This window comes from Phodopus roborovskii, unplaced genomic scaffold, assembly GCF_943737965.1.
Source record: "Phodopus roborovskii unplaced genomic scaffold, PHOROB, whole genome shotgun sequence".
NCBI lineage: Eukaryota > Metazoa > Chordata > Mammalia > Rodentia > Cricetidae > Phodopus > Phodopus roborovskii.
Genome location: NW_026126424.1, coordinates 12,636,672 through 12,659,803, shown reverse-complemented (window position 1 = coordinate 12,659,803; position 23,132 = coordinate 12,636,672). Strand labels below are relative to the sequence as shown.

Genomic DNA, 23,132 nt, shown 5'->3' with positions numbered 1-23,132 from the left:
CTGATCCATATGTATATTGCTTAGTGTAACTCTGAAATCTTTTTATCTTTTCATGTTATTACCATGTAGATATTACAGTAATTACTCTTCTTACAGTTATTGTTTCCAATCAGATAAGAGAACATGATTAAGAAAATAGAGTTGATGCACTACAGTTCTATAGAGTATGCTATTAGCCAACTCTGTCATTCTCATAAAGTTATGCAATTTAAACTGGATGATGCTGGTGCCTGATTCTATTAGGAAGAAGAACCCCTTTCCACTCTGTAATATGCTCAATTACCTTTAGATTGATCCATGAATAAATTATAATCCAAATAGACTACTTTTCCTCCAAGCTTTTCTGGCTTAAGGAATCATTGTTGATTCATGATGCTGTCGTCTTTCTACTGGCAGTGCAATGCTTTTTATATCTGGATAGAGACAATTTAGTGTGAGATACTGTTACCTTTAACTGAGTAAGATTTAGTTTTTCTGGTAAGAGCAAATTCATCAATGATAAATCCCTGGAGAAACTATTGAAATAAAAATAAAAACCATACCCTTTCTGAGTTTTGTTCTGTTCATCAGCTTGGGATGATCTTCAATAACTTCTTGTCTTTGTTTGGAGAACTTAGCATGATTCTAAGAACCTCTGGGTATGAGTTACTTCAGGTTACAAATTTTTCTGCAAGAAAATAATGAATGAAGAGGAAAGCCCCCTGCTACTGCCTCTGCCAGGCCCCACTGCTTCTCCTACAATGAGAAATCAATTAACTTCATGTTCAGGCAGAGATTTGGACCAAATGCTTTATTAATCACCACTGATTGCACACTTATACCCTAGCTAGCTATATATTCATCTTCACTTTTTCTTAGCTTTATTGAGTTTTGCCTTTTATGTCTGCTTGTCTGTATGTCTGTTTTGCCATGATCAGAACACAAGTATAAGCCTGAATGTAGCCTGATTAAAGGTAAAGCAGGAAATAAATTATTTTCTTACATCATCAGAAAAGGTTAAGTACCATTCAGTTCAGGTTCAGTTGCCAGCACCCATGTTTAAAGCTGGCCATGGTAGTAAGACTTGCAATCCCAGCACTGGAAAGGTAGAAACAGGCCAATTCCTAGGATTCACAAGCCAACCAGCTTAGCTTAGTGTGTGAGCCCCAGTCCCCAATGAGAAACACTATTTCAAACAAGGTGAATGACTTCCAAGTGATATCACCAGAGATGTACCTATGGCTTCTGAATGCACACATGTAGGTATGAATCTACATTTGCATATTCATACATATGCACACTTTTCAGTAGTTCTAAATCCTAGAGCCACTTTAATACATTTAAGGTGTGTGTGTGTGTGTGTGTGTGTGTGTGTGTGTGTGCGCATGCACTCGTGTTTGTTTGTGTGTGTATACTTGTATAAGAATATATGTGGGAACACATGCAATTTCAGTGTATGTACATGTATGTGCATGTCAAAGTCCAAGTTTAACATTAAGTATATTTTACCTTATTGAGACCGGAACTCTCAGGTGAACGCAGAGCTCATTGATCCAGCTAGTGTAGCTTCCCTCTTGCTTCAGGCATCCTATCTATGCTTCTTACATGGTAAATTGTAAGTAGTCTACCATGCCCACTAGAATGTACATGGATGCTAGAATCTAGATTCTCATCATCATGCCTGAATGGCAAACACTGTACCTACCAAGACATCTTCTCATTCATGTACATATTTTTTTTCATCATTTAATTTGTCATACTAACAAGTGAAGCAAAACTTTTTGTGGCAGCCTTGAAGTTTTTCAAAGAAGCCCTTAGCCTCTGGTCTCTCCACAAGTCAATAAGAAAGTACAAATGAGTGCATCTGAATTTGGAACTGTGTGGTTGGAAGCTGAAAAATACTCATTGGCATTTTATACATTTGTTCTCAACTTCAAGAAAAAAACGGGCAATAGCCATTCTTACCTCATTATTTTTTCTAACCAGTGAAAAAATAATATCCTATAGTAATCTCTATATTAAATTGAAAACATCTCCTTAGTATTGACTATGCAGATAAGCAAATGAGAATCATGGCACTGTGATGGATGGTGGGAGTAGGGGGACTTCATGCCTCAACTTTATATGTAGCAAATGCGATCAACTAGTACAAAATTTACAGAGGATATCAACCCATTAAATGCTTACACTGGACGTTTGCCATTTAACATGAAGAGATTTTCAAATATTTAGCATCCTCATCATTATCACTGAATGCAGTAGTTTAAGGCCACAACTTCACTACATTCCTTCTGTCCATTTGAATAAAGAATATTTTTAGGATCTATTTTTATTTGTATGTATGTGTTTATGCATAGCATATATGGGCATGGGTGTTTTTAGAAGTCAGAAGAGGAAGTTGTATCCCATGAATCTGGAGTTACATGTGGCTGTAAAGGGCCCAGGTGCTGTGAACTGGATTGTGGTCCCCTGAAAAGGCAGTAAGCACTCTTAACTGCTAAGATATCTCTTCCATCCCAGGATAACAAGTCAACTGAATAGATAACACGGTCCTCCAATCTCTGTTTAAAGAAGATGAATTGAAAAGTTCCAAGAATGTTTGTTTTGGAACAGCCTTTACAAAACTCAAGTGGAATTAGATGGCATTGAGAGAGACACTATCGATTGCAGCAACAAGGATCATGGTTCAGACTTCTTAGGATGAGTTGACATGAGAGCCTGGCAGACCTAGAGGCTGTGTACTTAAACACTGAACCATTCTTGATCATCTGTATCAGTATAAGACTAAGGGTTAATGGCCCTTGATGTACAGCAAAAATTTATAGACAGGGATCTTCTGACAGGACTTACATCATGTGATTTGTATTCTGTACTTAGGAGACATTATTTAGACCTAAAGGGACATTCTTTCTAGTGTAACCCCAATACACTTTCCCTGAGGCATCCAAACAATCATTATTCAAACATTAAATAGGACATTTCATGTAAGAATTATTTTTATATTAAAGTAGCTTTCCTATGGGATAAGTTCTGAGGGCTCCTCTTAGACTCTTATTTTTTATGCTTTTAATAAGCCAGCATCATTTAACAGTAAAATAGACAGAAAATATTCTATCCTCCATCATAGCATTTCATGTTACTGTAAGCATTAAATGCTGTAATTTGGAAAAGTGCTAAGATATAGAGATGAAGTATATAATTCTAATCCAATTGGGTATAAATTAATTTGGCATTGACTTCCATTTTCCATTTACTTGACTTCTTGACATAATTATAGTGAATTTATATTCAAAGTAACAAGCTTAGGTATATTTCCACATAAATATGTCCATTGCTAATATAAATATACAGTTGATGGCTATAGTCTGGTCTGCCTTGATTGGCTAGCTTGTTCTCTACTACATACCTTTTTGAAATCTCCAAAGATCTCATTTCCCTGGTTCCCTATACAAGCTGGCAAGTGAGGGCTGGTGCTTTGAAACAAGTGCATTTCTTTTTTTCATTGAAGTCCCTGCTGGGTCAGAGATTGGGATGACCTTGGCATGCTGCCATTTTCTCAACCCCCATAAGCTGGATAAGTGGGCTTTATTCTGCAGGAACAAGAAGGTGTGCTCACTGTCATGTAAAAGACATACCAATTCCAGGTTACCAGCTGGTAGAAAACATTTGAAATTCAGTGGTGTCTATCATCAGTGAGATATGTCAGTAAAAGTGAAGATCAAAGGTTCCAGAAAAGGGGAAGGACACAGTGAAGAGTATTTAATTGTGGGATAATGAATGGCATGAGGGCATTTTTGTGTTAACTTGAAACCACTTAGCATTTTTCCATGGCACCCAGATATCTTCCTAAATGAACTTTGTAAAGTACAATTGAATAACCTTGAGATTTAAAGCCTCTCTGTGATGCTGAATACTGATGGAGTTTGTTTAAGCACTGTGTTATACCCTCTGCCTTTTCTTTCTATTATTTTTTGCCTTCTTTGTGAAAAATAAAGTTTATTTTCTGTGCACAGAAATCAATATTTTTGCCATTTGTTTTTCAACTATTCCAGTAAGTTGCAATCAACATTAGTTACAATCTTTAAGGAGACACAGTGAGAATTTGAACACAATAAAATGGAGATACAGATGAGAACTTTGGCAAAGCACCTATTCTATTGACAGAGGCATTTGTCAAGGGCTGTGGCTGTGTCTATATTGTGCTAAAAACCTGACGAAGGGGAAAATAAAGCATCAATAGGTTTCACCTTCTGTCTGTACAAACCAAACAAATGGTTTCCCTAATGGCTGTTGTTTTAAGTGAGTGCATTTGGTTTTCCATGGTGAAATCCATTCCCCTTATACATGAATTTTAATTAACATCTGCATCTAACACATACATATTTGACTGCAGTATCCTTCTCCTGTCTTCTCTTTGATACCAGATGGACTCTGACTTATAGAAGACTAGTGGTCCTGAAGGAAGGGATGTGTCTTCAAATACACATTTGTTTGTTGATATTTGTGTGAGGAGACTCCCACACAATTTTTACTTTGTGTGCTTTCCCTTCAGAAACTGCCAAGCTTTGGACCTTACCTTGAACGGCGCAAGAAAATCATAGCAGCAAGTAAAATCAGAGCAAGAGACCAAACTGGAACTTGTTCACCACTCCAGAGAAAGCCCTTTATCCCACAAAAGCCTATTCCTGCCATCAAGGTAACAAAATCAAGACAAATCCCATTCAAATGTGGCTTAAGGACCTCTTTTCTCCTTAAATGTAGCATTGGGTTTTGCCTTTCTATGTTCTGAGCATTTCTAAAAATTCTGTCGACCATGACAATGCCTTCTAATAATACAGTAACCATTTTCTTCTTTGCTTCTAACTTTGCTTTATGTCCCACTTTCTAGATCACTGGGAGGTTTGTGTTTCATGGAAATTTTGTGCATTAATTTGTCAGGAGATATTAAGAAAAATTCTTCATATTCTTAGAGTTAATTACCAGTATTTTAATTCAGAGTTACATTTAAGAAAACTATTAATCATACAAAACAACTGAATCATGAGACTATAACAGGGTTATCAAGATAGTTTACATTTGGAGGGATTTTTCTAGTTTAGCCTAAAAAAAAAAAAAAAAAAAGCCCATGCATTAGTACTCAAGAATTTATTCAGAACAAAACAAAGGTCACCATTAAGAAGTGACTGTGTGTATATCTGTTATCCCTCCACTTCATTTACGTAAATGTTTGATTTTTGAAAGAAACAGTTTTCTATCAAGCTGTGTGAATAACTGATAGATCTTAACTCTGGTGCCTCAACATCAGCTGTCTGTGAAACTATAGCAACATCACAGTCAATATTTGGAGAGAAGGTTGGGTTTTTACTTCCTCTCTTTTTGAAATAAAAAGTTTGGTGCTACAGATCAGGCTGATTTAGAGCCTCCTCCCTCAGCTTCCTTAGGGCTAAGGTTTCAGGAATGTTCCACATACCTGGTATCCACACAGAGATATTTCTCCAACCTATCTACCAATCTCACCCAGATTTCTCTCCTATCCTCTCTTTCTCTCTTTCTCTCTCTCTTTCTCTCTCTCTCCCCCTCTCTCTCTCTCTCTCTCATGTGTGTATGTGTGTGTGTGTGTGTGAGAGAGAGAGAGAGAGAGAGAGAGAGAGAGAGAGAGAGAGTATTCAGTTTTGAGAAATTTTGTTTTCTACTTAAGTTTGCATATCCACAATCGCAAGGGATATTCTGTAGGTAGAGAATTACAAGTCATTGTGAGACATGTATCAGAACTGCAGTTTCTGAAAGGCAGTTGAGCAGGAATAAGAGGAGGAGTGGTGGAAAGGGAAGAGGATGCCACTGATATGCCCTTCTTAAGCAAGGAGGAATTAAGTTCATGTCATATAGAGAACCATGTTAGACCAGTGGTGCATTTTCGTCTCTTTTCTATTGATGTTACAAAATATCTGAGGCTAGGGCATTTATAAACAATATAAGTTTATTTGGCTCACTGTTACAGAAGGTGACAAGACAACATCTCTCTGGCTTCGGTGAGGGTTTTCTTGCCACAGCACAACATGGCTCAGGTCTTGCTTCCTTGTCTAATATGAACACTAAAGCCTTCCAGGAGCCCCAATCTCCTGACTCTGTGTAACCCCAACTGCCTCACAATGGACTATTGAGAAGTAGATTTCACACACACATTTGGAGGTTGTTGCCAACACAAGAGCTTCAGATGAACTCATTCAAACTGTATCAAAGAGGCAGTTCTCTTTGATGAAATGAAGTTGGGCTTAGCGGTTTTATTCTATTTATGTGATTTCATTGTAAATCCATCATCATTGGAAAAACCTTAATGTATTTGCTACACCAAAACACAAAGTTTATAAGATTGTAGCAGATTCTAATTATGATGGAAGAGTTTCCTAAATTAAGCTTGCCTGCTCTGTCATTGTCTGTTACATTAACAGGTCATACTCCTGTGAACTTGCCTCAATAAACTAATCTGTGAAATGGAGTAAATGAAAGTGTTTGCCTCCACAGGGTTATAAATTTGATGGTGTGTGAAACATGTTTAATATAGTCTCTGCCCTAATTGCTATTTGCTAGTTGATAAAATACTGGAGTGAACAAGTTAGATAACAGGTGAGGTGGATATTTCTGCTTTGTTCATTGAAATAAAGTCTAGAATAGGTAGGGAAATAGGAAGCTCTGATGGCCAATCAAGCTGAAAATTTTGAAGCCATTATATTTTCCAGTAAGTCTTCACTCAGAAAAACCATGCAACAAGTAATGTGCCAAGAGGTAAGCATCAAATGCTCAGGGAATATGACAGACATATTTTGTAAGCCCATGAGGCATACCGAAATAAAGAGACAGGTATTAAACAAAGACTGGCAGAGACAGTGCAGAATTATACTTGTGGCATGAGCTATATATTATGTAAAGACTATATGATGTACAGAATCTTTCAAGAGCCCTAATTTGGATCCAAGGAACCAAGGAAACCTTCCTGGATGTGGTGGCTTGCCTTTTCATCTTGAATGATTTGAGAAATACCAAAAGATTAGCAAATCATATTTTTGAGTGTGTCTTTGAAGACATTTCTACAGATAGTCATGAAGGCCCTCACCTAAAGAATGAATCTATTCCTTAATGGCTCTGTAATATGATGGCAAGAGGGGGAAAGTGGAAAGAAGTGGATCAACATGGAGGAAACAAGGATGGGGGTACCTGTATGGTATCCTTGTTCCGTTTGTCCTGTCACTTTCTGCTTCCTAGCTGCTGTGATGTGAGCTGTTCTGCTCCACTACACCCTCCTGACATTATGGCCTGACATCTCTGAAATCTCAAAGGGATTGACACAAAGCCATTCCTTTGTTAAGTTGCTCTTTCAACATGTGGTCACAGCTACACCAGGTGATTAATGCAGAGGATGATTGGTCTTCCAAATTAGACAGGAATAGAAACACAGGACTGGGAGTGGGAAATGCATTAAGTGAGCCAAAATATGGTTTTGCATTTGGTGTATAATTGTGATGGTAAAGACTGCATTGAAGTTAATACAATTTTATTAATTCTCAACAGGATTTAGGTCATGCTTCATAAGGGAACCTATGTAGCAGGATCAGGAAACTAGATATCCTAAGACAGTTCTTTAGAAAACTTGTTTGATGACTATACCTGAGTTAACACCACAAAAACTAAGGGACATAAAACAATGTAGATGTCTAGGGGAATAATTTTCCATTCAAAAACAAAACAAAACAAACAACAACAACAAAAACAGGAACCACACAGACCCTGCTGAACAGAGAAGTACTGCACTGAAAGCCATGGGGGTTTCTTGGAAGGAAGAATAATAATATAGAAACAGACAGAATTGAGGATCCCTGGAAAATGAAGGCAGAAAGCCTTAGATGCAGTGTTTTAAGTGAAGACGTGTGTGGGGGTGGGGGGACAGTACTTATAGGAGCTCTGGCTACTATCACGTGCCACTTGTGTACAAGACTCCCCTCCCTCACCCATTATTTAAAACCTCTAGATAAATTGTCCACATGGTTGTTCAGCAGCCATGTTTCCTCAGACTTCCAGTGTGTCGTGTGTCTGCCTATACTTCAAATGTTTTTTGTCCATTTCGTTGCTCCTTTATAGAGAACATGTGGCTTACCCTGTGTTCCCATCCTCTCTCATTATTCTGCCTGTATTTCCCCTACCATCTTCCTTTGCTTCTTGACATGCTAGTTTTCTTTGTTTCTTTTTTGTTCTTTCCAGGGAACCTGAATTGTCTGTTTTCATGCCTAGTAATTTCTCTGTGAACCCATCTGTTTATTTCAGTGTGTTCCTTCCCTCTGCAAGGCTCTTTATAGATTCTTCTGCTCTTTGTTTGAACTCAATGACTTTGCCTTGTTTAGTCTCTCTGCTATCACAGTATATGATTTCCCATCTGCCATGGAAGTATCCCCATTGTACCATAAAATTATCTGAGCCTCTCTTGTCTGGACATGCCCCCATTTTAATCTCTGCTGGCTTCTCTGGTTCTAACATGGAGATATTGTTTCAAAGGACAGCACGCCCAATAGGTCTCCTCTTTGAGTCTTTCATTCTTTCCTTTGCCACTGATATGGCTGAATGGTCTCATGCTCCACAGGTAGGCAGTTTAAGCCTCAGTCCATCAACAAATGTTTATTGAATATCTTCTATGTGAACATCAGAACACTGAGGGTAGTGGCAGATTCCAAAGAAATACCAAGTACAGACCGAGACTGGAGGTGTCTCTATCTCCTCAGAGGTGGATCGCTGGCATGTTTTCAGTATGCTCATCAGAATCTAAGAACTGTGGTAGGGAAAAGGAATATAGCATGAATTTTAAAAAGACAGAAGTCTATATTTTGGGAGCTCATGGTATAGCAAGGGAGAAAGACACATGTTAAAAATTATTTACAGTTCAATCAAATAGGAACAAAATGCTCTGGGAACACAGACAACTGAAAGGGATTAGTTCTGCCTCGGGTAATTGTGGAAAGCCTCTCAGAGATGGTGATATTTAAAGCAGAGTTTAATAAATTAGTGTTAATTAAGCAGAGAATTAATAATAAAAGCTAATATTTATTGAGGTCTTATGAGGTTTCAAGCACTGCAACATGTTTGTAAATGAGCTCATCCGAGCCTCCCAATAACCTGATGAGATGAAATACTTGTATCCTGCCATTTTTACTGATTTAATCATTGAAAACCAGAGAGGTTAGATAATTTGTCCAAGGTCACACAGCTAGGAAAGTAACACTAAAGCCAAGATCTGAGCCTATGTCCTAAGGCACTGTTCTAGATGGGGCTGGGGACAGTGGTTCAAGGCAGTCACAATGCTTGCAAAACACAGTATTCAAATGTATTTATGATAATACACAGTCAAAGGAGTATGAATCTATATACAGTCCCTGGGTTTCAGTAGATGGTGGTATCAAGGTGTTGAGGTCATTTTGCTGAACAGCAATTTATAGAAAGGACAAAACTGAGAAATGCTAATGCTCTGTGTGTGTGTTTTGCATGTGTGTGATCATGTGTATACAGCGCATGTGTGTGTAGGGATGCACCACCTGTGTGTAAGAGATCCTGTGTCATTCCTGAGGTACCATTGAGTTCTCTTTGTTGACCTGGAATGGCCAGCCAATGAGTCTGAGCAATATGCCTATTCCTGCCTCCCCAGTTCTGGAGTTCAAGCCGTGTTCTACCACACCCAGCTTTTACATGGTTCCCATGATTATATAGCTAGATCTTTACCAACTGATCCATCTCTCCACCCTGCTCAGTGTTGTTAATCAACATGCTAAAAACTGTTTTTTTTTAAATTATGTTGTATATGTATATGAATGTATGTATGTGAGTACAGGTCCTTGTTGAAGCCAGAAGAGGGTGTCAGATCTGGTGGAGCTGAAATTAAAGATAGTTGTGAGCTGTGGGTCCTAGACACCAAATTCTGCTCCTCTGTAAGAGAAGTGCTTACTCTTAGTCACTGAAAAATCCTTTAGCATGTTTTATTAATAAATGTTTAAAATGTTTCAAAACAGATGTGCTAATCCAGTAAGACTTCTACCTAAGGTACCAAAAGGGGTCACTTCAATACTATACTACAGTGCCCTTGTCAAAATTAAATATCATCATGCCATCCTGATTCTTCTTACCATTTGGAAGTGGAAAGTGGCCTCAGAGTACCTGAGTTGTCCCTCTAGGGAATGGCAGGATGCCTGGAGATGCCCTGAAATTGATTTTTCTCTTTATCACGCCAACACCTTGGTTTACATTTCATAGCAATAGCATTTGCCATGCATATGACTGTGTAGGGAAGCAGCTTAGTTTGTAAAGGAATGAGAAAAAGAATTCCAAGTCAGAAACAGGTCATCAAAACCAGCCCTAGAAGGTGGAAGAGAAGGAAGAAATAAAGCAAGAGACATGACCTCCCAGGATAGCTTCAAAGGTATCCTTCTCTACTGTAATCCGAACCCATCTAGAAAGTCTCCCACCCCTGCTCTCTCTCTCTCTCTCTCTCTCTCTCTCTCTCTCTCTCTCTCTCTCTCACACACACACACACACACACACACACACACACACACGTACATATGTACATATGTGCCACAGACAGGAAAACATGCAGTGTCTCCTACTGGAGCAGCTTTATCTCCTGGCCCCAAACAACTGACATGTCAGTGCACACATGTGGCCCACTGGAATGAGACATGCTTTATTCTCCGGCAGCAGATAAAGCAGGGCTTGGGAACTTGCCAGGCCTTATGAAGTTCCTGAATGTGCTCCAGTTCTGTTGATATATGTGAGAATGAAGTCTTACTCTCCTTATGAAGCTGGGAATGTATCTCTGATGTCTTTGAATTTCTGGGTAGGAAAATGAATGGTTTAGGGGCACTAGTGATGTTTTCATCACTTCTTCCTGCTGCTTGGAGGTGGAGATAGACGACAACTCATAAGACTGGCAAGGCATTGTTGGCAGGGGACCAGTCAGCCTGATCGAGTACTTTATTATTTCAATTGAATTGTGAAAGGAAGAAGAAAAGCACTCAGATAAAACTGTAAGACCATATTAGATACCACGGAACACAAAGGTGACTGCATAGAAAGAAAAATTAGGGAGACTTGCCCAGCAATTTCCAGAAGGATCCAGAGAAGCAGGCAAGGGACAGCATTCATATTCTCAGTTGTCAATGTACCAATAAATAGCAGCTGAAAATCTATCACATTGAACTTTAAAAACTGTGCAGAATATGGTTATAAAAGTAGTCTCTTAAGTCATATAGGGGTGGCTCCTGGCTTGACCAGAATGCAGCAATAGAAAAAGATACTTTGCCTAGAATGAAGACAAAAGACAGAGGGAGGAACAGTGTGTGTCAGTTGTGTACAAGCATTGAAATTCACAAGACTAAAGGTGTTGTGGGAACCATTGTGGGGCACTAAAAGGAAAGAAAAATGGAAATGTCATCCCAGAGTTACATCAGAGATTATCTAACCAGACGATTAATATGGACAAGCAAGATAAAGCAGCCATGTATGCCTTTACAGAATTTAAATGGCAATCCCACTCCACTGAAGGAAAACTATCTGAAAAGGAATTGCATATCCTTTGCTATTGGGAATATCATCGCTCAGAAGAGACCTGCTATATAGGCTTAGTTCTGACTCCTGTGGCAAGCTTGTGTTTGAGGGAAACAGCACCTGGAGGAATCTGAAAGAATGTAGCCATTCATGTGAACTTAGAATATTTTTTTTTTTGCAAAAAAAGAAAGTGTCTGTGTAGCTACATATATATCCCACCTTAGTAAGTCTGTTTCAGGAAGTTTGGAGAAAATCAGGGATGCAATCTCATCATCTACTTTGACTGTTAATCTTGATTGACAAGTCAATGAGATTTAGAATCACCATGGAGACTATTCTCTGGTTACTTCTGTGAGGGATTATTTATATTATTTTCTTTGAATTGAGGTGAAAAGTCTCACCATAAACATTGGGGGGCACCATTCCATAGACTGAATGAAAAGGAAAAAGTGGGCTGAGCACAGAGTCCATCTTTCTCTATTGATGACTGTGGAAACAGTTGACTGTCTGCTCTGTTTCTGCCCGGATGACTACCCAATCATGATGGACTTTATTCCTAGAACTGTAAGCCAGAATAAACCCTTTTTTTCCTAAAGATCCTTTTGGCAGATATATTGTCACTGCAACAAGGCATGAAATTAAGTCATTGGGTCAAGAATGAACAGTTGTCAATCATAATTTGATGATGCAATTACTATGTGTTTTCTCAGAAGTAAGACAGTTAAGAGTTTAGATAACTTAGTGGTCAGTAATCCTTTAAGAAAATACCTTATTGATAATAAGCACAGAAGTGTGACAGCAATTTGAATCATCTTATTAAAATGATTTAAATTTGGGGAAAATATTAGGTAAAATAGAAATGTACTTTTGTCTATTAAAAGGCAAAAAGAAAAAAAAATACACCCACTACTTCAAACAGATGGTGTATTGTTAAATCACAATTAGAAAGAAAAACTGTTCCATTCCTATCATCCTCCCTTGCATCCTCACATAGATTTCTTAGAATTGAAAAGAAGTAGGAGAAAAAATAGATTTGAGAGTCTAAGGTAGGTAATATATAAAATTATAGCTTCATTAAATCAAGTGAAACCTCAAATGTCAGCAACTTACCACATAAAGCCCGAGTTTACCCCACATGGGAAGGAAGTGATGGTCAGAGCCTCATATACTGAAGTCATCCCATCTGTCTCTCACAAAAACCTTACTTCACCACCCTCTCTCAGCATGTTCACTTACTTGTAGCCTGCCTGTTGGCATATTGTTTCTCTCAACTTTTCTGACCAATCTGGTATTTGTTTTCTGAATCACTGTGTTTGTTATCCTCATCTCAGTTTATGCAGCTCTCTCCCCACTTGCCAGGGTCAGCTGAGCTCTAATTCAAGACCACCCCTTTTCAGTTCTTGCTGCTTGCTTCTTAGCTTATCGAGCTATGCATGATAGCAATGAGTGGACTGTCGTGCTTTAAGAGCACCTGTGTTTGAGAACTCTGTGCCAATTGATGCAAAATAAATATTGCTCTGGGTTATTTTAGTATAGAAAAGTCAAGCTACACATGGTATCTCACATGTATAATCCCAGCACTCAGGAGACTGAGGCAGGGGCATTGCTGTACCAAGCCTGATGGCATGGTTTAGAGACTGACTCCTTATTTCAAAATAACCAAAAGTGAGCAAGGGAAAGGAAAGGAAGGAGGAAACAAAGGAGTGAAGGAGATGAAAAAGGAAGGATATGGAGATGTAAATGTTCTTACTGTAGCTAAAAAAAAAAAAAAAAAAAAAAAAAAAAGTAGAAACAGCCCAGAAATGCTGAGCCAGTCCCAGGGGAACTGTACAAAGATTACTAAACTTTTGACTCAGGAGCATTTATGAGACAGACAAAGTTATTAAGAATCAGCATAAATTCAGTGAGAGCAAACGAAATGATTTCATTTCCTTTCCTGATAGTTTTATAAGGCAAGGGGTGACAAGATAACCTGAGGCATTGGCAATGGCATAGATAAGGACGTGGGAAAGTAATTAAACAGCTATATCGAAATCATTTAAATCAAGAATCCTTCAGGTTAGACGTCTCAGTGGCTCACAGCATGCCATCCTTGGTCCTGTACTTTGAAGGGCAGATATTTACAGGAATTGTAGGAAATAAGCTAATGAAATGTTAAGACCCAAAGCTAGAGGAGTGGTTGATGTGCCAGATAACAATCACAATCAGAAGATTCTTCAATCGGCCTTAAAAGTAGGTCAAAACCAGTAAATTTATATTGTTCATAATGAGGAAAATATAAATCATTAGACACTGGATCAAGTCCCTCTATGTCAATATTCTTTGGACTTAAAATGTATATCAAATAGAAATAATGACTTACTCTTCTTGTAAAATCAATTTTGAGCCCAGCAAGTGGTAGCTCACACCTTTAATCCCAGCATTTGGGAGGCAGAGACAGACAGTTCTACAGAGCCAGGATGCAGGCTCTACAGCCTGCCAGGTATACAGACAATTCCAGGACAAACAGAGCTACACAGAGAAATCCTGTCTCAGGAAGGAAAAAAAACTATTTTGATTACCCTAAATATGGACATGGTCACTGTGGCTAAATCTGAAGAGTTACATTAAAATAAATATGCCACCTTGGAAGATTGATCTGTGAGTAAATCACCTGCCACATGGGCAGGAGAACCAAGGTTTTGTTCCTCCAGAACCCACTGAAAAGTCAGGTGGACATCTAGGACATGAGAAACAGGGGCAGGGAATCCCTGCAATGATTCACCTAGCCATATTATCTGAAATCAGCAGGAAACCCTACCTCAGTATATAGGATTGGGAGTGACTGAGAAAGATACCCGATGTCAACTTTCATTCTACACACACAACACATGGGCACATGCACGCACGCACGTGCACACACACATACACACACACACATACACACACACACACAACTACATATACATACATGTCCAAGTCAAATGCATACATACACACCACATATACATACATGTTCAAGTCAAATACACACACACACACACACACACACACACCCCACATATACATACATGTCCAAGTCAAACACAATGTATTTGTATAATCTAAGGGATCCAGTGTCATAGATTCAATGCATAATCATTTCTAGTAAGCAGGAATGGGTACATAGATTGGTCAAATCTTGAACATGCATACCCTGTCTGGAATAATAAATGTAGAGGTCTCCCAACCTCTACAGAAATGTTTCTAAAAGTCACTACCTGAAATATAGGTACCTGACTAGTGATGCACATCTTTCTGCAAACTACAAATTCCAGGACATAACCACCAGCAGATGGATGGGGTTTCAACAAAAGTCTACATTTTTAGACATACAAAAATGATCATTCTATTTTATTGTTTCTTTGGTAGTTTCAAACTGATTTCAGATACTATTCTTTTATCATCTTCTAGATTAAAAAATGAAGATGGTATACTTACAAAACTATAATTTTAACCCCTGTGTTAATAACTTATAAAGGCTGCTATGTACTTACTCTCTCTGATTTTGTAATCAATGGTGTTTTAAATGACAGCTGCAAATCTCAAACAGAGCAAAGGTCATATTTAATATGCACAGAAATAAATTTGCTCCTTAAAATAGCATCTCTTGGACATGTATATTTCTTCTGGAAAAATATAGGCATTTTCCTGACTAGTTATCAGTTGAATATTTAACTAGTGATTTTTTCCCATAATGATTGGATTTTGCACAAGAGATGTTTTGACTGATTTATTTGGATTTAAAAAAGTTAGTTCCTATTGCACATAGTCTTTCACAGCCAAATAGAAAGCTCATACATTTACTATCTTGAAATATTGGAAAATATGAAACTGTTTGTTTCCTTGATTATCTTTTGCATGTGCAATGCCAAAATTAATAAAAATATCCACTAGACATTTTATTATTAAGTAATTAATGTATGAGTCTAAGCATAGATATTCAAAAGTTATATTTATTTAACAAATATTTGAGCATTCATTATGCTTTAATGATCTGTAGGAACAAGATATACTATACTTGATTTAAATATGAATAAAGCTCTGTTTAAAAAAACATAGGAACCTAGATTTAAAATCCTATTTGCAATGTGAGGTGGGATTTGCTCGAGAATAGTAAGTGAGTCTGTATAGCAGAGTGAATAGAATATGATCAAGGCATTTTAAGTCTAGCAGCAGTAATCTGAATCTCTATTTCATCATCTACTTGATTTTATATCTTAAATCATAGTCACCTCATCATCCCTAAAATGTATGAGGTTTAAATAAGAAAATGATTTTAAATTAAGGCACTAGCCTAAAGTATAGTAGAATTCAAAAATTATCTTTTATTGTCAATTCTACAAAATGGATAAAAATATCCCAGACCATGAAAAGGAAGATAGAAAGAAGACAAAGAGTACTAAGGTGAAAAGGAGAGAGGAAAGAGAGAGGGGAAAGTGGAGGGAGGGAGAGAGGGACAGAGGGAGAAGAAGAAGAAAAAGCACATGTTGACAATTGTTTAGAAAAAAGAGACAGAAGGATTGAGGAAATTCTCATCAAGTAGAGACATCTAAGCTCCCTTTGAAAGACACAGGATTGGAAAAATGACTGTGAGTTAATGAGTCATGTTGAAAAATGGTTGTAGACACAGCAGATGATTCAAAAGATGCCTCAGGAAATGCAAAAGATGGCATTAGATAAGAGAGAAAGAGAAGTAAATTCTAAGTCTTCTTTATTTAAAAAAATTAATACTATTTATAATGCCAAGAAAAGCTGAATGTGGACCATCCTGTGCCCTTATGAGTTGAGTGGATGGAGAATATACCCTTCTAGTTTCTAGTGACAATGCTTGTCACACAGTTGATAGTGCAACTTGAGCTTGTGAGTGCAGCTCAGAACAGGTACAGACAGGTGTGGACTTCAAGAACCCACCTGCAAACACACTGCAATGTAGTGACGTCTTCAGCTTCAGCACTTTGGAAAGAAAGTGGGCAAGGCAGCACTCAAGGTTTCTGTCCTCCTAGGGCTTGAAGTGTATACAAATGAAGTGTAAGGATAATATGAACATTGTCTCCATTTAAAAGCTTATAGTAACAACATAGTGCTCAAACAGAAAATAAATAAAATAGGTAAGGCAGCATAGCCAAATGTCCTGGGTATTCTAGTCTAATTTCGTTGGTGGCATTGTTGTTTTGATAAACTACTCAACCAAAACTTGGGAGAGGAAAATGCTAATTTAAATCAAGGGAAGCCAGGACAGGAACTCAAGGCAGGAATCTAGAGGCAGGAGCTAAAGCAGAAACCAGGGAAGAATCTCACTGGCTTTCTCATCCTACTTTATTATATAGCCAATGTCTACCTGACCAAGAATGATATCTCTCTCCTACAGTGGGCTGGGCCCACCTATATCAATTAGCAATTAAGGAAAATGGCTGACAGACATGGCCACAGACCAATTGGACACAGATAATTCCACAACTGAGGTTCCCTCCTCTGAAGCAGATCAAGTTGACAAAGACTGGCCATGCCACTAGCCAGAAGGAGTGCAGAAAATAAAATTTACTTAAGAGAATGTGGAAAGCTGACTCCAAACAAAAGAAGGCCTCTTTGAACATAGACCTTGAATTCAAATGAACCATTCTTTCTCATTCTGAAGGTTAAAAACAAGAGCAGATAATCTTGACAGCACACTAATTTGGCAAACATTCTCTGTTTTGTTTTCTGAAACAAAGTGCTTCCTGGTGTTGATGAAACATCCTCTGTTTCCCATATTAAGCATAATCTCAATTACTATAAGGAACAAAGCCATGTGCAACTGCATGAAAGATCTTCAGCGGTGAATGGAGCAATTGCTAGTTCTTTAAGAGTGAAAAAGCATCTAATTCAACCTAGATCAACCTAATTAGTTAGCATAAATTAGAATTCTTCAATAAGGGAATATATTCTTCAAGACATGACAGATGAGTGAGCCGTCAGACCATCTTTCAAATGAAAACCAAGAATCAAAAATCAACAATAAAAATGGGATGCACTCTTGTTTTCATTTCCCTTATCCCCAGTGAAATGAAGTGTCTAGTGTAAATGAGGTACCTTTTTGTCCATTTACATTATTTTTAGATCCTTCAAAAGGCAAACTCTAGGATATATGCTACAAATACCTAGGAGAATTATTTCAATGACTGCATACAGAGAGATTCTATAGGGTGCCCAGCAGAAAAGGAATTGAATTCAGGTATTGAAGTTTTATAACTGTATCTCTATCTCCTCCCATCATATTGAATGTGCATGTGTGTGGGTTTGCATGTTCTGTGTACAGGTTCATATGTGTAAGTGTGGTGTGTGTGTGTGTGTGTGTGTGTGTGTGTGTGTGTGTGTGTGTGTACACTCCTGTGGAATCCCAAGACAGATCTCAATGGCTTTCTGCTTTACATCTTATGTGAGTCTTATGTGGATGTTGGGGGTCCAAACTCTTATCCTCATGTTGGCAGGGCAAGCACTTCAACCACTGACCCACTGCCATAGTCGGTGGTCTTATATTTCTAAGCTGAGTGTATACCCCACCCATCTCTCAAAATCATGTTAGCTAACTGTCACAGAAAGTTCATCTGAGAGAACTGTGATACTCCAAGCCCCATAACCAAACACAATGCAATGTGAGCTCAAAATGGGGAAATGAGGGCAGACATGAGTTATTTAGGAATTGTTTCAAGTTGAGCACTGTGAGTAATGCACTGCCCATTTTCTAGGATGTAATTGGAAAAGCGCTGCAATACCTGGGAACATTTGGTGAGCTGAGTGGTATAGAGCAAGTTGTGGCCCTGATCAATGAGGAAATGTGCATCAATTGCGGCAAATGTTACATGACCTGTAACGACTCTGGCTACCAGGTAGGAACCCTGCTATAATTAAGATGCTGTTGTAAGGAATAGTTTTTCTTTAGGGGAGGTAAGTGTCTTCTGTTGCTGAATGTACAATTCAAACCAGGTACACCAAATGTGTTCCTCACCACAGGTCTCCATTTCTGCCTTTGTAATGAACTGGTGTTGTCTTTTTACTTTTATCTTTCAAGATTTATTTATTTTTTGTGTAGGTGTCAGTAGGAACCTATACTGTATGTATGCATTCACCACTCGAGGTTGTGACCTTCTAACTTTGGTATTATGAGCCAAACTTGGGTCCTCTGTAAACACAACAAGAATTCTTAACTGCTGTTCCATCTCTCTGAATAAGATGCACTCTTTATTGTCAGAGGCACCATCCAATGTGCTGGGGTTTCCTATTGAATAGAAATGGGAGAAGAGCTAATCCCTGTCAGCATTTTTGTTTGCTTTCTGATCCAATCACTTATGAGTAAATTTCCCTACTATGGCTACCTACTATGCCTTCCTCACCATGATAGGCTCCATCTTCTGAACAAGGAGCCAAAATAAGCCCTCCATCCATTCATTGAGTTGCTTCTTGTCAGGTATTAGTTCCAACGATGAGAAAAATAACTAATATAGCCATGTCTCAGTACACAGTACTATTTTAATAATGTTTCATTACCCAAGAATCTGGAGAAGGAAACTTAAGTGAAACTTAAGTGAAAACAGAAATCCATTACATTAGGGAAGGTTATGGTCTGATACTAACTGAAAAGTGGAGAACTACCATTTATTACCAATCCCCTAAAAGGACTCGATTCCTGCAGCCAACAGAGTCTTCTCCTCCATGAAGTATTGATTGGGTTTTTATGGCAGAAATTTTAAAAAGAAAAGAAATACTCTCCCACTTGTAGAAGTTGGTCTTACGAATTTCTTCATATCTGGAAAAGACAGGGAGGATTTTTGTTTGTTTTCTATGCCTTGGGTGAGAGCCACAAGACAGAAGGGGCTCACTCCTCCGGGGTGAGCAGAACACATCTTACCTGTTTCTCTTTGAACTTTTACAACTTCACCTACCTGCTTGTGTGTTACAAGTAGTTTTACCACCCAACCTTGTACCACAGCCGTGTCAGCCCCAAATAACACACAGAGATGCTGTATTATATATAAAGCTGTTGGCCAGTTACTAGCGTTTCTTATCGGCAAGCTCTGTCTTAAATATTAACCCATTTCTATCCAAGACATGGTCTTATCTTACTGGAAAGAGGGTTCAGAGTTCTGCTCTCTCAAATCTCTACATGTTGAATCCCTCCTACCTCTCCCTGAATCTCCTTGTCTCCTAGTCCTGCCCATCTTGCTTTCCTATTGGTCAACAGGGCTTTAATCATTAACCAATAAGCGATGACATCTCCCATCACTTGTGTACAATGCATAAGAATTAGATTCTAATAAAATAATAAGACACAAAAGGTAATAATAATCATGGAATTATGTTTATACAAGAGATTTGTAGGGCCAGCCTCAGGAAGTGAGAGAAGTAGAGCTCCTACTGACCCTTGTTGTTTCTCCACAAGCCCTACCTTGTCATTACAAAAGACAAGAATGTGAGTAAAGCGCCCTCTGCAAGTAAACCAACAGCAAGGCTCCCAGGAGGGCCTCTTCCTCTCATCCACTGTCCTCTCCCTTATCTACACTAAAGCCCTTCCTAAAAGTCCAAACCTGCCCATTGACTGACATAGTGCCTCCATTGTTTTGATGCCTATAGTAGGCAAGTTGCTATGATAACTTAAACCATCTCAAACTTCATCTCACACTCTGTAAATGTATTCCTTTATTCTCTTATTTGACTTCATGAGGGGAACATACAAGAAGCTGGGAAGGAAGGAAAGACAATAGAAAGAGAGGTAAAGGCAGTGGGGGAGACAAGGAGAGAGGGAGGAATGATTAGCAGAATCAGAGCTAGAAGACAGGTTCAGGTTCTCACATCTGGGAGATGATGGGACAAGGGCTCTGCTGCCTCTCCCTTCTACATTTTGTTCCTCCTGTGGTGGGATAATGCTTACAATCAAGTTGGAAATAACTGAAACTGTGGAGCTGATTTTTTTTCCCTACTGTTTTCTTTTAAAATTTGCATGCATTGTTTGAAGGGCATTCACTGCCTCCCCTGACATTATCACTTCTCCAAGGCAAAGAACAGGAATGTGGCTCCATCTGTAAAGCAGTTGTCTTGCAATCACAAGGATCTGAGTTCAGTCCTCCTGACCCACAAGTGCCTAGAACATGTGTAAAAATGCCCATCAAAATGACCCACACTTGAAATTCCAGTGCTGAGGAGGTTGAGACTGAAGAACACTGGGATTCATTGGCAGTACAGCCTAGACTAATTCCTGATCTTCAGGCCAATGAGAGATCCCGTATCAAAGAGACAGATGGCATTCCTGAGAATGACAACTGAGGTTGTCCTCTGACCTCTACAAGCACATACACACTCCTCCGTGCCTATGTCATCAGCACACACATGAACATACATGTGTGTGCACGCACACACACACACACACACACACACACACTAAAAGAAAGACAAGAAATGTGGGGAGTAAATGGGTCTGTATGACATATAAAAGCATCCAATACCAGCAGGCACAAGATGCCCCAGCCTGGTCAGATCAGCAAGACCTTAGTGCTGCACTGACTTGAAAGCAGAATCTCTGTGCTTCAGAATGTTTCTCTCCCATGGGCAGAAAATCCTCTAGTAAACTGTAAATACTGCATTTTTAATTTATGGGAGTTTCATCTATCTGTTTCTACTGCCAGTTCAGCAGTTGTTATGATTGCAATACCTCCATGCTCAGGGCAGTCATCTCCATTGCTGTGGACAGAGATGCAGATGTTAAAATGGGAGCATTCTTGACATTGGTGGGCAGGGGTTCAACTCTCATGATTTCTGTTTGCAGGCTATACAGTTTGATCCAGAAACTCATCTGCCTACTGTTACCGACACATGCACAGGCTGTACTCTCTGCCTCAGCGTCTGCCCTATTATCGACTGTATCAGGATGGTTTCCAGGACAACACCTTATGAACCAAAGAGAGGCTTACCCTTAGCTGTGAAGCCAGTGTGTTAAGGTGATTTGTAAGACAGTTGCTGTGAACTTTGATGTTACAGACATAGGCTGATCTTTAAACACAGCAATAAGGAATCATTGTGGTCAGTTCTTTTCCAAATTTTATAGATACATGCATATAATTTCTAAATAAATGTCTAAATTGGAAAGCAATGTTTAATGCCAGTGACCAATTAATGGTCATAAAATGGAATAATTTTTTTCCGAGGTAGCTGGTGAGTAACTGCATACCAGTTAATTGGATGTGCTCTGTCAGTTGTCTACTGTGAAAAATTAACTTTTTCATGGCAATTAGTGTGACAATTTCTAAATTGCCCTATGCCATGCTCATTCTTTGATTTCTAATTGTAAGTGAAATGAACTATTTTGAAACAAAGTACAATTTCATATACAGGAAACCGTTGCCAAGGAAACGCTTTGTAATTAAAAATTACCTGTAATTTTAACACCATTTCTAAGGACATGTAATTAGCTCCATTAAGAACAATTGAAGAAAGTCAAGTCATTATTTACTATGACAAGGCGAACAAAACCTGAAAGGGGGTTTTCTAGAATTTTCTTAAGGCCTCTTTTGCTGAAGTAGCTCACTTTTTGGTGCTGGACACAAAAAGAGAGACTATTTCCTGACTAAAATTCAGTTTGGCATTCATACCTGAAGCAGGTACCCAGACTGCTCAGGGATGAGCCACATGTCATTTTTATTTGAATACTGGAGCTGTGTTCCTGATAAAATGAGATATTAAGATGAATGTGTAGTTAATTCCACACTTCATTGTGCACGAACTATTCTGTCTGCTTTCCATAGTCACCATCATTGGGGGAGCAAACTATGTTCAAACAAGACTCAGATTACATAGCACTGAGTGGAAGGCTCCGTACTCATCAATGAAAAACACCATATCTGTAGTTTATACAAAATGAGAAGAACCTGTCTGTTTACTCTTTATTTTGATACATATGTAATTTCAAAATTAATGAAATAGAAATATGTATTTTTAATATTGATAAATAATTTTGAATTTCTCTATTTTCATAATCAGTAAATAACATCACATAAATTCATTTATTCCTTCCTTATGGCACATTCTAATATAACTCTATAGGAAGTAAATCAGAAAATGACAATCTATGGCATATTTCAATGATAAATGCAAGAGCTAGGAGTGTATTTTGACAAAATCTGTATGATCAAATAATCACAAATAAAATTTTATGCTCTATTTTCAATGTAGTTTTATGTTTCATTTTTCCAAAAGCACCTTCCTGACATTGGGGTGCCCAATGACATGGGGCAGTGTGGGATTGGTTCAACAGAAAATTCCATCCAAATGCTGGATGTGTGTCAGTTCAAAAACACTGAAAAAATGGCAGTATTGTTTTCAAATGCCTTGTTTCCTGTCGCTCTTACCCCCATCCTCTACTGAATGCAACTCTACTTAGCCAAAATGGATTTTTCACAGAGTTGGCCATGCCTCTTGAAGTGGTTCAAGATAAAGACAAATGAAAAATGACCTTCCTACCTGAAGATGTGTCCCACACCATGTGAAGTATGTGTCACTTAGTGTTATTCATCATAAAGTTGTGC

At 38.4% G+C, this 23,132-nt stretch overlaps 1 protein-coding gene across 1 annotated transcript in view; it reads left to right on the top strand.

The window, feature by feature from the left end:
- Dpyd (dihydropyrimidine dehydrogenase) overlaps positions 1-22,774 on the top strand; it is an 817,241-nt gene extending 794,467 nt beyond the window's left edge. Inside the window, exons 21-23 of the mRNA XM_051185598.1 lie at positions 4,532-4,675; positions 18,306-18,446; positions 21,377-22,774. Of these exons, the coding sequence (XP_051041555.1) occupies positions 4,532-4,675; positions 18,306-18,446; positions 21,377-21,547 (456 nt within the window). The 3' untranslated portion in view covers positions 21,548-22,774. The remainder of the gene's footprint in view (positions 1-4,531; positions 4,676-18,305; positions 18,447-21,376) is intronic.
- The last annotated feature ends 358 nt before the right edge of the window (positions 22,775-23,132 follow it).